Below are 17124 nucleotides of genomic sequence, written 5' to 3'. Positions count from 1 at the left end.
TGGAAGTATCATCAAAATGACTTCACCCGCTGTAGAATTTGCTGGATCAGATATTTTTCACTTCCCATAATTACGCTAAGCACTTAGCTATCGCCTTAGCTAATTTTGAGGAGCTCCAGGGCCTCTAGGAGATCTGCTCATGGTTGGCAAGTACAACCACAGATTTATGAGAGACCTTCCCTTTCTAGAGCTGCAGCTGGAGCCCAAGTGAGATACTGCAGGATATCTCACATGGTACCGTAAGCACATGTGAGGCAAGTGAGTCCCACTACAAGCAAGAGATTTCAGGGCTGATTATGGACAGTGCTTCAAAAATAAATGGAAACTGCAGTGTCAAAGTACATGTATCACAAAATGGTTGAGACAGGAAGATACCTGGACACCTAATCCAACAACCCTTCCCTGGAGGGGGCTGACTACAGCAAGGCTGCACACCAAAGATGGAAACCCCACAGCACCCTGTTCCAGCATTCAACCGCCCTCACAATATAAAGGTTTGCTCTTATGTAAACAAAGTTCTAAATGATTAATTTGCCCACACAGCTCTAAATCACAAAGAACAGTTTCTCATGAAATAAGCACTGAATGAAATAAGGTCGGGGCAAATTTTACAGGAATCTGTCTCTGAGTTTAGCTTTGACTTCAGCAGATTTCATAGAAAGAGAAATAAGGCTTATGGCATGATCAAAGGGGAAATTACAGAAGAAAAAATGTTGTGGAAAGGACTGGGAGAAGCTGTATGCCCCAGTGGAGAGGGTGGAGCCTGGGAATGCATCTTTAACTCTGGATGTGCCAGTACTGTGTCACACTGCTTTTAAAATGAGGGGGAAGCACCATCCATGTTACTGAGGACTATAAAAGTTGGCCATTATCCTTCCACTCACATAATGTTGCATAAGATGCAGTGGCCTGTCTCCACAGCTCTAACTCTGTCCAATATTATAGCTGCAATTGTCATTTGACTCCCACATGGAATAATTTTATACCCTTTGGGTTGACAGTATTTGCCCTTCACCACAGGTCAAACCCATGCCTTTGCGTCTCACTTTTCTGTGACACCTGGACAAACACTAAATATACTTGACAAATGACAAATGCAACATTATTAGTGCTGCAGAGGCACGTGAGAGCAGCCCAACAGCAGCCACTTCTTTCCAATTTGAAAACGTCAACCTATCAGACAAGGCTCTGGCAAAGATTAAGTCCTTTTTGAGATTCAAAATGGATGTTCTTGATGTATGGTCATTAAGGACCTTTAAAGCAGGCAAAATGTAAATACCCTGGAGCTCAGGCAAAATTCAAAGTCAGATAACAATATATATGTGTATTTCAGCTAGCTAAATGCTATTCTCTCTTGTGACATCATTTTTATATGCCTGCTGATTTAATGGAGAAAACGCATTTGCAGTTGGAAGATTCCTTTCTGAGACTGCATTTATATTTATTTACAAACTTTATGTAACCTTAGCATTACCCTCTCCTGGAAGAAAGGGTCTATTAAAATTATTGGGAAACAGAAGTTTTTGCTTGAATTTTGTAGAAAGGTGAAATTTCAATTTTTGAGTACTACTTGTTCATATAGAGTGCAGTCACAGTATGTCTGCACTTCCTTTTATTTCTATCATCCTGCTCTAATGAGTGGTTTGGGAAGGCATAAATGTCTATCAAAAACATCTTAGCTCCAAATAATTGTTTTCACAATAAGAAATAAAAGGGATCGGTTGTGATGCACAGCAACACACGTGACACCAGTGCTTTTGCAGCACAAATTGTACGTGGGTGTGGAAAAGTGCCCATTCTTTAAACATGCTAAGGCACTGCATTGCTGTGAAAAGGTACTAATGAGTGCTGGCTGCTTTGTCTTTCACTCCAGAACTAAAAGGCACAGTGGAGCTACGCCATGAAATTCAATAAAGCTGCATTTTTGCCCCAGAGCTCCTTCCCTGATATGTGACACAATCATTTCACCTCTCTTCCTTTTAAAAACAGGAACAAAACCTACATAATTTCCATTTTTTAAGTTTCACATTCTTCATACTTTTGCACATCCACTTGTTTCTACTGCAAGCTATCTGGATCAAGGGGGAAACAAGATGTCCTACATTTTTCTTTCATAACAAAGGGATGTCATTTCTCTCTGAGGAAGCTCCCTTTGAATTGTCACCATTCATAAACTTAATAGTAAAACTGAAGATTATGTTTAAAAGGAGATTTTCTTTTCCTCTATAATTTTTTTTAAACCTTCCCCCTTTCCAACTAATTTGGAACAAAGATGCAATGAGTGTCTTAGAAAGCATCTGGAGGTTGCATCTACATTCTCTTTATTATCATTTCTATGAACATCTGAGCAGCTGAATTGTGCAATATTTCTGAGATGTATCTCAAACTCAAAGGTGCAGGGAAACTGGAAATGAAATGCATGTTCTTGGGGCCTCACGAGAACAGTGCTTGCACAGCCAGCTGGGCAGGAAACAGCCACTCTCCAGTGACTTCTCTGGCAAATGCCAAGTGCTGAGCATCTGTTAGCAAGCCACACGGCAAAAAAGAAGGAATTAGTGGAAAAAGCTGGAAAGAGTGTAAATTGCCTGCGGACACTTGAGAGCTGAAAAATATATTCAAGTCATGATGTACATTTAGGTCTACAGTGATAACGGGCTAGATTCAGCTTCTCGGCTGATGGTGAGGACTGGGCTCACACACACAGTACTGACCCAGCAGCAAGAGGATGTGGGCTGTGCCTGACTGGCAGAGGGACTGAAGAGCCAGAAATAAATGAGTGGCTGATCTCATTCACTCATCTCCATCTTTGAACAATTTTGAGCGAATAACTGAAAAAGGTAAATTATTCATGTGGAGCTATTCTAAGCACAGAGTCACGCAGACACCTGCTTTAACTAGAATGGGAATTGTGCCTGTGCTGCTGAGGGCAGAATTTGACTTTTACTTTAATTGATGCAATTGTAAGATGTAAGTCAAGGCAAATCACCTATAGAAAGCCCCCAGAGTGAAAGCAGCATTCAAAGTCATAGTGCATTAACAGCTGGGGGTGAGAGCACAGCAATAACTCCAATGCTAAAGCACAGAAGCAAAAATTCAGTGCAATAAATTACTCTGATCTTACCTCCTACTAATAAGTAGCTATTTGGGAATAGAGTTTTGGCTTGCATAAGAGCTCTAGCATGGCCAGAGTGGAAGAGGTCAAATATCCCATCTGCATACACTCTGACAGGTCTGTCAACTGTGGAGAAAGAAACACAACAGTGACTTTACAGACCCCAAACTAGTTTCACTTAATTCAGCTGAACAGGTTTTTGTTCCCAGATAAGATCATTGTGAATATCTACTCCATTTCTGATATTCAAAATTCTCTGTGGGTGAACGTGCGGAGTTTTATCCTGCTTATTGCTTCTTCTTCTCTGTACTCTGCTGTTTTCTCTCAAACTTAGCCTATTTATTATCATCCATCATCCCCGTATTCTAATTTAGCAAAAATGTCATCCTCCTGTCTCATTCAGAGTTCCACCATATGTCTTGTTCTCTTCCCTCTGCCTTTCTAGACAGTTCTGTCTTCTGGATTTTTAAATTTTTATTCCTTGCTTTTACTATTGCTTCACATTTTCTCCCTCTGGTTTGTGGCTTTTTTCCACATAACTCACCTCTTCCACATAAGCACTTCACTGTCCTTTTTTCATATTTCCTTCTTATTAATGAGCTCATCTTTTTTTTTCAGTCTTACACCCGCTATCACCCATATAGCTCTCCCTGTATGAAATCTTCAGCAACAGCCTTTAGGCAGAAAAGGTAAAACATTCTTTACCAAATGACTGGCCTGACAGCTGTGCCACAGAGAAGTTACCTTCAAGCAAAAGGGAAACTGACACAAGAAAAACAGAGCCCTAACATTCATGGAACGTGCTTCAGCTCTACAGAGAGATATCTCCACTATCAGGACATCCTGGGGTCCATAAAGATTTGGGACCACATAATACCTTGAACAACTGACTAGGAATCTGGTATTTACTCCTCTACAGTGGATCTGCTTACGTACTCTAGAAGCTTATTTTAAGTATGTAGAGTAAGTATGCAAAAGCTTTAAAAAAAACAACGATACTCCTGGAATCCAGTGGGGCTGAAATATTTATTTGGGACTTTCTGTGAAATTATTCTGTTTCCCCAGCCCAAACACAGAGGTAAGCCTGGAAAAAATGTTCAGACAGAGCTCACAAATTAGGAATGTTTTCTTTACAAAGGGCAAACCGTCTTTAATTAAGGCCACTAAAGATTTTTATGTGGTCAGTAAGAGAATCAGTGAAAGAAACTCCAGTGGTAGCCATTACACAACACAATTTTCAGGCTGTCTGGAGTGGGCTGGCAAGCCTTCCTTCTGAACAACATGCAAGCATCCATGAGAATATCAAACTCTAGCTTGCAACGTTTTCCCCTGTTTTTTTTTCTCTAGCAAATAATAACAGTCCTTTAGTCACTGGTTTCTTCCCCATTACCTGATAGCACCAGATATCAGGCTGGCCTCTTTGCTTCCAAATAGAAGGCAAAAGCCAGTATTGATACATATCTGTAAGAGAAAGCCTGTGCTTTGAGAGTACCCATGGTCCTGCTGATATTCTCTACACATACCTGGTGTTCCCAGGCGGGCTTGTGCAATGGTCAGCTTCTCGTGGGGTGCTCTGCACTGACAGCTTGTTTCATCTGCAAACGGGGCAGGTGCTGTCAGAGTCTGGAAGAGGAAAAAACACAAAGTCAATTTGTTTGGTCATCAAGGAGTCAAGAAAGAACCACTGAACTGTTCCAGAATGATATAACCAGGCTAAATGCTGGTGTGTTCCCTATGAACTTTTGCTTCTCGGTCACCCTTCAGCAAATACAATTGTAAAATGATGAGGAAAATAAAGCTTTCCAAAAACTTTCCAAAGCTTTCCACTGTGTAACCTAACTCATTGTCTCAGTTGAGAAGCTCAAGCATTCTGACGAGAGAGCAGGCACAGAACTGTTCTGTTTGCAGGGCAAAGACAGGTCTGACGGCTGTAGGTCATGGCAGCTAAATGGTTGGTTTGGTCTCGACAAGTCCGAAGGCCCAAGTTAACAAGATGTGTTTTGCTGTGTGTAAGTAACAGCTGGAAAAGCTAATTGGAATCTAGATACTACAAATAGGCCACTCCTCACATGTACCTGTTCTTCCAACTGACAAAACAGCAGTACAGATGACTGGGACCATACACAGTTTTGCTGTGTCTTTAACCAGAATCTCAGACAATTTTGAGGAGCCATTCAGAATAAAGCCAGGGCTGCAACCAGAAGTCGTACCTAGCCAGAGCTATCTGAGCTGCAATTCCCTTCTCTTTTCTGGCATTTACTGTAATAGTACTAAAACGCTTGAACTGTCGTCAGAGCACAACGAGGGTCTGAAGAGCTTATAAATTAAAGACAGGAGTGAGAGAGTGAGGATGTGTGAAGAATGATGTGGTGTTATCTGTCAGGAAACCCTGCTACAGACATTACTTTTTTCTGTTCATGCCTATGCAGGAAGGAAGAATATCAGGCGTTTATTATCTGCCATATGGTCTGATATGAAAAAAAAACATGCTTCCCTTACTCTTGGCTTGACGTCTCTCCAGAATCATAGAAACAACAAGCTAAAATTAGCTGAGTTTTGGGTTGCTCTGTTTCTGTGAGATGAGGTGTTACTTACTTTGCTTCCACCATGATTTAGCGGTGACCTCACAGCCTTGCACCATTGCTTTGGTTTTGACAGTGACCATTTATGCAGTGCACAGCTGTCAGTATAAATTTGATCTGTTGGTAGTAACAGAATCTCTCTTCCTGTTTATTTATACTTTTTTAGCTTTTAGATATTGAACACTTAATCACTGAGCTTTTATTTTCTTTAGCATCCCAAGATGCTTAAATCCAAAGACACGTAGAGCTTAATTGCTGCTCTAAACTCACTGTCTTGTTGCATGCAAAGGTCAGAGGACAGTAGTAAAACGACAGTAAAAAGTGATCTGTAAGAATCATTTTTGACTCTTCCTGCTTTGGGATACACTATTTGTTTTGTTTCCCTCCAGCACTCAACCTTTATATATGTACGTGTACATTTTTCCTTCCTTTTTTTCCTAAGATCAAAGACTGCTGGAAATCATCTGAGGTCACATGAATATGTTGGTGATGAAAATCACAGCTTCCCTGCACAGACAAGGTTAAAATTGGAGAAAATATGCCAAACAACTCCACATTTCTGCCTGGGTCTCATAGGAAGGAACTATTCAACTGGCCACCCACGTAGCACAGCACAGGGCATTACACATAATCATATAGTGGGAGCTCCCTCCTTTATTTTCTAAATACTGTCTTTTTGCTTCTGTCTTTGTGATCCCTGAGTGCTAACCTGTCTTTTTATCTCCAAGCAAGGTCAAGTTACACAACAGCCCATACAGCCAGGTTCGTGCTGAGATAAAGAGGAAGGCAGAAATGTTAAAACAATAATGGCTATGGTCTGAGGCCTGCAACTGGTAATCAGATCCTAGCTTGGCAGAGGCTGTTTCCTTAGAGATTATTTGAAGAAAATAGGCCTGGTTCACAGCAAGATTTTTTTTTTCCAGGCAAACACAGTGGGGCTTTTTGTCCATTTAAACACCTTTATGACACCAAGGTTTTCTTTCAGTCTCTGCTAAATGGAGAAACAACTATTAGCTTCTATTAGCTTCCCATCAATCTAGTTTTTGTAAACACTCATTGTTAAAGCTCACTTCATGGCCAAGGGCTTAGACCCAGACTTATCCATGCTTCTGTTACTCTGTGACCTCTCAATCCCTGGATAAGAAAATGCATTAAACACAGCAGGTTAAAAGCAGCAAAATTCTGTCAAAAACAGAATGCATAAATGGAGAAATGGATAAATACTGTGTGCTGCCAGATGAACTCAAACACATCAATAGCTCCCAGTTATAATACTATTCCATTTTCTCTGGCCTAGAAAAGATGCCACAGAGCTTAAAAAGAACATCTTATGAGTAAAATAAGATAATTTGGTTTGTCTGCAATAGTGTAAGATAAAGTATTTCAAGAAGTCATCAAAAACCAGAAATAAATTATCAAGCGCCTTTCTGCTTTTATTATAATTACTCCTATCTTTTCAATTTCTTGTGAGTAATAACTGGAACTGAGAGAAGAGATAATCTACATAGCAGCCTTTTCATTTTGGTTAATGCACTGAAGTACTTGTAGAAGTTTGCTTCAGTTCTGTTAATAATCAGATGGTTAGACAAGTGTACTTCTGTCTTCTTCTGACAGACTTTTCATCTGTGTCTTTATTATTTTCCGGGCACTTTCATTTTGCAATTAGCCAAGCAAGTCAAATCACCCTCATCTTTTGGACCAAGATAAGCTTCTGAGATCTGCATCATCCTGTAGCAGGGTACTCTACAGCCTCAGCGTGAGCTCACTGGCACATTATCTCCTTTTGCTTGCTCAGCATCTGCCTTTTGCTTGTATTGTTTTATATTCTTGCACTGGAAATCATCCATAGTCACCTATTCCATGTCTCTCAGGATTTCAGTTATTTTGTGATTTCTCTCTTTTCTCCTCTCAGTCATTTTTTCCCAGGCTAATTTTGCCCTGATTAAATAAATAACAGAATTATTCCCTCATACAGCTGGCCTACAGCTTTGTTTATTTTTGTTGCCCTTCTCTGTTAGCCGCAAGGTGGTTTAAAGGTGGTTTTTACACTGTTCAAGCTCAAAACTCTTCCAATTTCTAGAAAGGGAGTTGATAAGTAGGATGGGGCTGACTTCTTACATGGTCCACTAGTAACAGGGCAGAATAGTTTTAAACAAAAAGAGGGAGATTCAGGTTAGATGTTAGAAGGAAATCCTTTACTCAGAGGATGGTGAAGCTATTAGCACAGCTGTCAGAGCAGCTGTGGTGCCCCATCCCTGGAGGCACTCCAGGCCAGGCTGGATGGGGCCTGGAGCTGAGCTGGTGGGGGGCAGCCCTGCCCATGGCAGGGGTTGGGGCTGGGTGGGCTTTAGGGTCTCTTCCAACCCAAACCATTCTGTGTTCATTTCATGATTCTATGATTGTAGAGCTTTAACAGATAGGAATATAAAATTATTTACATGGTGCTCACACTCTGGGGTTATCTGATGCCGTAAGCACCTGATAGCAGCAGGGAGACCATATTTTCGTTTAAGCAGTCCAAATGCCATGTTGTTACTGTAATATTAATTTGTGGAGTCTAGAGACAACCTGTTACCTGTCATAAATGGAGAAGTCATTGTGAAATGGGGATTCTTTAGTGATATTTATTTCTGAGGATGTTAAAAATAAAATAAAAAAAAAAACCTTTGCAATGCAACTCATGTTTCCTGGAAATGAAGACATGGCACTGAATTATAATTAAAAATTGAATTCCTAAAAGCAAATGGATGTGAAAATAAGATACTGAATAACCCCTGCATATGGGGTGTGACCCACCTGGTGACAAGTTTCAAGTATCTCCCATGTTCACACAAGAATTGAATGAAGTTCAATCAACTTCAGTAAATTAAGAGATGGAAAGGTAGGAAAAGAGTGGCTTCCAAGTAAATGCCTCATACAGCGTCATTTGCACTCAGCATGTTAGCAGCCCCCAAGTATAACTAATGAGACAGAGAGTGCAGGGCAGTAGCTCTCTCCAACTGAACTTCATTCTGAGTCCAAATGCAAGCACAGAAGAAATGCCATATGACTACTAGGAGTAGTTTATTTTCAGGCATATCTTGGTGCTGCCTTTCTATTACCCTCTTCATAGCCTCTTAGGCTACTGTAGCCATTTAACTCAGCTGCAATTCAGCAGATAAATAGGAACAGCTTATGTTTCCAATGGATTTAAAGGAAAGTGGGAGGTGTTTTGTGGAGAAACAGGAGTCAGATCACTGAAACAGCACCTAAAAAGCATGAGCACCTCTACACCATTTATTTTGTTTACAGTCGGTAAGAGGAATAACTAGTAGCGTGACTGTTCTATGTATTTCTTTTTATTTTCTTCTCCCACGCAGCAGCGAGGAAGAGAGAAATATTTTTGAAGCTGGGCACACGTAGAGGCATCCACACGACACTGCATCTGCCATTGTAGCTGTGTCTGAGGGTAACTGCATGCAACCTATGTACATAGAAGGGACGCTACTTTTTAAAAACTATTAGTATTAACACAGCTACACTACCTTGCTTACCACATAGCAGACAAAAACATTGTTCTCTTGACAGAGAGCACTCTTGTATGTCACCAAGGATTTGGCCAGCAACAAAGGTCTGAGCACATTTCAGGTCTTGACCCAGTACGGCTAGACACGGAAAGCTTCACAGAGCTGTGCTTTGTAAGGCCTGTGCTTTGCTGGCAGGGAAATTCTGTGATGCTGCAATCTCCTTCCCTCTCTGAGGCAGTATTTAAAACAACTGATTTCACTGGAACGAGTCACGTGGGTGAGGTCTATTCATATGAAGAAAGAATATTTTGGGAACCTGCTCCTGATGTTAGCAAACAGTAATTACAGAACAGGAAACGCTGACATCGGCTTTAAGGAACATTTGCTAAGAGCAAAACGTTATTGAAACTCTTTAGGAGGAACTAAAAATACACGTGGAGCTTCTGAAGTATAAATGCCCTTTGCTAGTGGAAGGGCTTCCTACCTGGGTCTTCTCCTGGAAGGCTGGGGAGTGAACAGTACAGAAAATGAACATCCTGTTGTCTGATGTATTTATTGCCTTCAGTAACTTTGGCCCAGACAGTTGAACTGAATGTTATTGATGGGTGCCCTGAGATAAACTTTTCAGAAGGAAAAAGCTCCAGTATTGACACATGAATCAAAAGAAAATCTAGCTTATTCTTCAGCAATTCTGCTGACTCAAAGAGATGGATCTAACAAAATAGGCCATTCTAACCTAACAAGAATAATAACTTAAAAAATAATAATCCTAACACCTCTGTTTGCAAGCATTCCAAATTGTCTTATTCCCAGTTGCTTTTTCTGTGGCTTTATCTTCAATTACACTTTGTTTGTCATTAATACTTAGTCAGTCATGATTAAATGCGAGATGTAATTACAAATTAGAAACTGAATAATAGCAGGAAAAAAAGCTTCCATTGCTTTCTCAAGAAGCACACTGATGTAAATATGTTTGATAGATGATGAAACTAGCACAACAATATTCTACTCTAATCTTTGCAAAAGGAGAAATAATGTTGTGACAAGATTCTTGTGTGACAACCACAGCTTCTGACCAAACCGGAACACAGTATTCAGAATTAAAATCCTTTGCAGAGGCAGGATGCATCCCAAGTTAAGCATCAATTTATGCACCTGGGAAACAGGATTTTCATGCATTAGATGTCTATTCACACCCAAGCAGCTGTTGCCAAGAGCTCAGTCATTAAAAGTAGTGGTATGTATCCCTGTTATTTCTGAAGAAATGGCAGGAGAGTCCTCAGGAGACCACATTCAGCCTGATGTGAGATATTTGCTTACATACATACAAGAAATGAGATGCATGAACCAGGTGAATCATGAAGCACCTCCATCTACGTGAACACTAGCTGGAAAAGAAACACAAGCCTCTGCAAATCACAGATCTGTCCTCTTTCCCCCAGCACAGCTGGAAGGAGTGCTGTACACAAGCGACCTGGGTAGTGAAAAAACAAAATGATGCTAAGGCAGCGTGCAGTCAGTGAGCCTCGATCCCACTGCCTTGCTTGACAGAGCTTCAGGCTGTCAGGGGTCTCTGACAGGAGGAGGGATATGCAACAGTTCAAGACAAGGAAGCGCAGAGCTCCATCAGCAGGGCGCTGGTTACCAAACTGCAGCCTGAAAAGACCATCATAAAAGGAAGACACTGCAACCAGACTGCAGAACCCAATTGCCTGTCATGAATTTGCAATTAAAATCTGAGCAGCAGGTACCACAGACCCAAAACACTCAAGCTCTGCTCCAATGACACTTTGAGTTTTATTGACCAATGCAGAAACTGCTGATGTTGGTTCATATTTTTTTTTAACTTCTAATGCCTGTTTCTTTAGTCACCTGCATTAGTGTATACACCTGATGTATGCCTAAAAGCACTTAACTTCAGGTTTACTACAGGCAAGAGTTAATCTGCTGAAATCAGCTGGAGCTGAGATTCTGGAAGAACCTAGCTCAGTATTTAATCTCTACTCATGTTTCAACATAAAGGTACTTAATGTCTATCAATTATTTTATGTCAGACGTAGGATAGCTTTTTTTATTATTATTTTTATTTATTTATTTATTTTTTTAAATATAGATCATTACTCAAAATAGAGCTATGTTGAAGCATAAAGAAGAAAAAAACAATTTTCCCCAGCACGAGGCAAGTATTCTCTGCAGTTCCCCAGCTGGAACACAAGAGCAGCCTGGGATGAACTATTTCCACCTAGGAAGCACACTGGGCTTTCATAACAGACCTCTGATTTATCTGTGCTTCTCAGAAGAGTTTTTTCACCTTTTGTGTTCTGTCTCCATACATGCAGGAAAGATGGGCAAACTACCTGGGAACAAAGTAAGCACATACAAAGACAGTTCCAGCTGTGCTGTCTGTGCACAGCCCTAAATGTGAGGTAACAGACTACATCTTATTCCTGTTTCTGTATCACTGGGTTTCTTCTTATGTTTTATATGTGTCATAATTTTGTATACGCTTTTGGGGAGCAAGTAGAGATATCCACACACAATGGTTTTTTACTCAAACCTCCACAGTAGCAACAACAGCATAGTTTAAGAACTCAGTAACATTCTCCCAGTAAAGCTTCTCCTAAAATTGCATTGCAGATACGTATTTGCAAACAAGGAATAAAGACACAGAATGTAGTGCTTGCTCCCTGTGCTGTGTTCATGGGTCACTTATGAATTCTGTAGTTCTGTGGATCTGATCAATTCGAATTGCAATATGTTTTTGCAGAGACTGTGGCATTCTGGAATGTATACCAAACGTGTGTCCTTTGATGCGGCAAATGAAATTTCAGCAGATTTCTGGTGCCTACAGGCAAGTTTTTATGTATTTGTTAACTGTGGTAAAGACTGCTACGTGCTCCAAGTACAAACACTGGGCATTTTTTAAGAGTTTGTGCTTTTGTGTAATAGGCAACATTTATAAAAACTAAAATTAAGCCGAAGCAGAAACAAAACTTGTAAAGGAACTAAAAGATATTGGATCACACAAAGTCATTTTGAGTTTCTCACATGTCAAGCTTTTCACGTAGACATTTATGCTTAGTTCCAGTTTAAAGTAAACAGATGGCAGACCCCCTAAGTCATAACATCAGATGAGAGAGAGCAAACACACGGGATGCTTTGAAATCACAACAAAAGCCCCTAAATTTGGCATTAGCTCCTCTGGTTAAAATTGCATATATATATTAGTGAGACATGAAAGGTAAATACGAAGATATATGGAGGCTCATTGAGGTAAAATATCCAAAGTAATTCTACAGGTTACATCAGACCCTATCAAATCACTGCCTGCAAATATGAAGGAGGTAAGGTTTCCAGGGATGAAAATATAGAAAGCCAAGACATGAATAAGGTTCTTGCAATTTTTTTTCCCCAGATTTTGTGCTTAATAATTTATTGCTTAACAGCAGGAACAGGAATCTAGAGGAGCCCAATGCTGCCTTCACTGTGCTGTCATTTCTTCTAAAATAAATCATACAATAAAATGAACAACTAACGCAGCTGATACCTCAAATTACTTGAAAGCTGTGCTCTTCAAACGTTCCTAAATCTGATTTTCCAAATTATTACAGACTCAGTGGCCCCAGGGTATCTGGTGCCTAAGTCCTACTGATTCATACAAGCTTGTAGCTTCTGAATCTCAAGTTAAAGCAGTAGAAGGAAGCTCGGGCTTGCGAGCAGTTGCTGGGATTGCCAGGGTAAACCTCAAATAGCCCTGATAATTACAGTGCCTTGGCAGAACATGTTTTATTCGCTGATAGGTCCAAAGTCTCCAGCTAGTCTTCCTGCCCTTGCAACGATGTCAGAAAAAAAACTAGTATGGCATTTCCACACAAGGCTGATATTACTTGCTGCACAGGCAAATGGGATCCGGCTTCAGCTTGAGATGTCTGAGAATAGTTTCTTGTGGTAGTGTGGATGTCACAGAACTGTGATTCCCAGAACAACCTGGTGTTCTTGGGACTGCAAAAGCCCACAGCAAAAGCCACATCCCTGCTTTTTTAGGTCATCACGCTGATAGTAATGAAAAAAGTTGCTTAATTCCTTGCTGGCCCTGTACTCACCAACACCTCTGTACACATAGGCCAACATGTTTTCTCCCCTTTAGTTCACCTTGGCTAATTTAGGTAGTTACTGGCCTTTTTTGGATTCCTTAAGCTGTGCCTATCTTTCCCCACCTGTTGCAGAACAGCCTGTATTCCTGACTCAAGCATTACCTCTCATTAGACACAAAGCACCATGAGCTAGGTACTGCTATGGAAATACACATTTCAAGATACTTCATTCCTATTAACTGACCATTTTTGAAAATAATGCATTTTAACTCAGGTCCCAACAGCACTTCTCCAGGTGTTCTCCCTGAGGCCTACATTATGTGACAGGGACTTGAAATACGAGGAAAAGATCCCCTCGAAGGAAAGATGAGGCCAACTGGTACATTTTGAAGTTTGTTTTCAGGAAAGTTTCAAAGTGTATTCAGTTTTGCTTTATTTGCAGCACTGTACTTATAAATTACCATTGCTCTTTTTTTTTTGGTCAAAGACACTCTCTGGAACGGTCTTCCTGAACAAAGTGTGCTGTTGCAGTGTCCTTTACTTTATTTCACGTTGACTAGCAATTTATAAGGTGAGCCCCGACCCTTCCATAAGCTGCTCATGTAGAGTTTCTTCTGGAACCAAAGTCAAACTCATGATCCCAAAATATTGAAATAAATAATAATAAAAAAGGCATATTGTTTCACACAATTTTCTACTTTTAATCTATTTCCTCCCTTGATGTCTCTGCCATCACATTAAACTAAGAGCTTGTCTACTTGCAGGCCTTTTCAGTGTAGGCAGACACACGCAAACTGTAACAGGATTCCCTAACTGAGATCCATGGCTCAACAGCAGTCTACAACATGTTGAACACTGCATGGGGGAACTGCTACCTTTTGAATGCATGTCATGATATGACCAGCAGCGATGTTTACCCACTTAAAACAGTGATGGTCCCTCTGACCAACCTATGGATAGCTGACCAAACCATGGATGTCTGGAGGTCTAAGCTGGAGAAGCAATGCTCACAAAAAAGAAAAGAAAAAAAAGAAAAAAAAGAAAAGAAAAGAAAAAGAAAAAAGATGGGGCAGTAATAGATTGAAAAGTTGTCCAAGCCAGCAGTTCGGTCTAAACAAGAGCAGGATAAAAACTTCCTGCCAAGCTAGCAGACTGCACAGCCTAAAATCAGAGGACCTAGTGACAGATATCCATTAAAAGTATTCACAGATGTAAGGCTTAAAATAAATAATTGCTTTTTTAATGAACAGGATGACAACAACTGTTTCAGAAAACAACTAACCTCCTTTTTGTGTTTTGAATTTTTTTTTCCTTAACAAAAATAGCTTCCTAAAAACGAGCCTGTACTAAGAACTTGAAGGTCCAGATCATTTTCGTGCTGTGTAACAACCAAAGTGCAGTATCAAAAAGTTGTCTATAATGGGTATCATTCTAAGGTACCATCCTGTAGTCCAGCATTGCAGGATGATACAAAGATGGTAACTTAGACCTCCTCTTTCAGTTATTCTAATAAAATAAGTGCCTTGGTCAGTGATCCACGTGTGTACGTGATGAAGGGGGATCAGAGAAGGTAGTGAAAATATTAAAAAGCCCATGTCACTAGAGCATCTGTGGAGTTGTGACTGACCCTTCAGGACACCAGCTCTGAACTCTTCTCAAGACATAGCTATCTAAAGCACCTGTCTATAACATTCTTTATACAATCAAGAGAGGTACATTCCATTATACTACAACGACCTTTTTTTTGTTGTGCCTGAAGACAAGGTAGATCTGCTGGCTGTCCATGTACCACTGTATACGGACACACTTCCATAATCTTCATTCAAAATGTTTTCATTGTCCATTATGAATTTACTGGTACTCATGAAGACCTAAAACATCATGATGAATCCCTGTTAATCCCTCTTAATGCACTCCAGCTGTCACCTGAATTTCCACAGAATTATACTGGAGTCAGCAATACCACAAACACTGGCATCACGTTGTCACTGCCTCCTTTAGAATCTTTTAAAGTGTCAGACTGCATGTAGTAATCTATTCAAACGGGTGTTTTGACATAGAAATCTCGGGCAGTGTGTAGGGGAATGCAGCAGTAACCACACGTGAGCTAACCTGCCCTATCAACACAGCTCCAAAGACATCCCTTGAACGAAATAATGGTTTTCTTTAAAGCTGGTTCCAGCTCTACCAAGTAGGAAACATTAATTTGGGTCAACTCCAGCAACTGTTGCTATTTCTCATCACGTTAGAATGGTGTCAACTAATTCAAATATAGCGCTGAAGTTAATTACCAAAGTCTGATGCTTAAATATGTGTTAATCAGACCGAATCCTGGAGCTGAAGGATCTGATTTCCACACTCAGCTGTTGCATCAATCACACACTTCCACATCTTGCTGCCGTTTGTCTGCCTCCTGCCCCTCCGAATGTGCAAGAACAACAAAAGCTTTCCACAAAAAGCAAGCCAACACTCCGGCACTTGGCATTACCACACGAAAAGAGGCAGCTTCCAGGCACAGGACCGTCCGGGGCCGCACACACGGAGGTGCGGCAGGTCGCGCACAGCGCAGCGCATCCTCGGGGCGCTCCCTCACGCCCGCGGTCCCGAATCGCTGCCCGGGCGCGCGGCGCTGCGGGCACTACGGGAGCCGGGTCCGACCGGTGCCGCCGCGGCCTGCCCTGACCTGCCCCAGAGCCTCGGCCGCGGTACCTGCGCTTGAGGCCGCAGAACGGCGCTCCGGCGGCGCCCATCGCACCGCGGCGTTCTTCGTTTCTCTCTCTCTCTTTTTTTTTTTTTTAACGGGGTGTTCTATCGTTTCCTTTCTCGCTTTCGGATAAGGACCGGAACTCGCTTGGCTCGGCTGTCACCGCGTTTCCCAAAGTCAGCGAAACGACAAAGAACGAGCAAGGGCAAGAGGAAGGCGGCCCGCGCAGCGAGCTAACGGGAAGGCGCCAGGAAAGCCGTCCGTGCCCCCCGCTGCCCCGGCCCTCCTCGCGCCGGCGCTGCCCACACGCACGGACCCGCCCGCGGGCCGGGCCGCACTCACCAGGCGCGGCTGCGGACAGGTGTGCTCCAGCTCCTCCATGGCCCCGGGGCGCCGCTCATCAGAAGGGGCTTTCGGGATACCTGCTTCTGACTCAGCACCGCCGGCGAGCACTGGCATGGCCGGCTCCCGCCGCTCCCCGCCGCTCCCCGCTGCCGCCGCCCGGGCCCGCCCGGCGCGGGGCTCCGCCGTCACGCGGGTGCCCGCCCCGCTGGGGGTCTCCCCACGAGCAGCCCGGGGGCACGGCCGCCTCGCGTCGCCATGGCAACCGGGCGGCAGCCGCGCCTCCCTCCCGCCTGGGGGAGCGCCGCGCTCATTTGCATGCGGCCTCCCGGTTGGCTGCCGTCCCGCGGCGCCACTGCGGGACCGGGCCGCTCGGCGGTTCTTCCCGCCTTGCACCCTGCGGGGGGCGAGCACGGCCGGGGGAGGGCGAGGGGGAGCGGGACCGAGCGGTTTATCAATAAATGGAAATAGACACACGTACATATATAGATGTGGGGGTGTTGTTTGTTTTTGTTTGGTTGTTAAAGTGAGGTCGCGGAGGCGCTCCTGAGGGCAGAGGCGCGCTGTCCCGTCCGCGGTGCTGAACGGACAGCTCCCGGCGGCCCCTAACGGCCACGCTCGGACCGCCCCCTGCTGCGCAACCCGCCGAGCCGCTGGCGGGGCGCGGGGCTGCCTGGGAGCGCCTGTCCGGGCTGCCGTCGGGTGTGTCTGTGTGCTACGTGTCATCTGTTAGGGATACCGAAAGAAGTCAGGGGACTTGTCGTCATTACCTTTCTGTAAAAAC

The 17124-nt window shown here is 42.7% G+C and overlaps 1 protein-coding gene across 2 annotated transcripts in view; it reads right to left on the bottom strand.

Moving 5' to 3' along the window:
- PCYT1B (phosphate cytidylyltransferase 1B, choline) overlaps window positions 1-16499 on the bottom strand; it is a 33023-nt gene extending 16524 nt beyond the window's left edge. For both annotated transcript variants that reach the window (XM_048933790.1, XM_048933791.1), the window contains exons 1-3: window positions 16341-16499; window positions 4636-4735; window positions 3122-3238 (exon numbers count right to left, since the gene is read on the bottom strand). In XM_048933790.1, the coding sequence (XP_048789747.1) occupies window positions 3122-3238; window positions 4636-4735; window positions 16341-16457 (334 nt within the window). In that variant the 5' untranslated portion in view covers window positions 16458-16499. The remainder of the gene's footprint in view (window positions 1-3121; window positions 3239-4635; window positions 4736-16340) is intronic.
- Window positions 16500-17124: the final 625 nt, after the last annotated feature.

Source organism: Lagopus muta, chromosome 1 (genome assembly GCF_023343835.1).
Source record: "Lagopus muta isolate bLagMut1 chromosome 1, bLagMut1 primary, whole genome shotgun sequence".
NCBI lineage: Eukaryota > Metazoa > Chordata > Aves > Galliformes > Phasianidae > Lagopus > Lagopus muta.
Note: the sequence above shows the minus strand (reverse complement) of the source record. Positions and strands in the feature narration are given on the sequence as shown.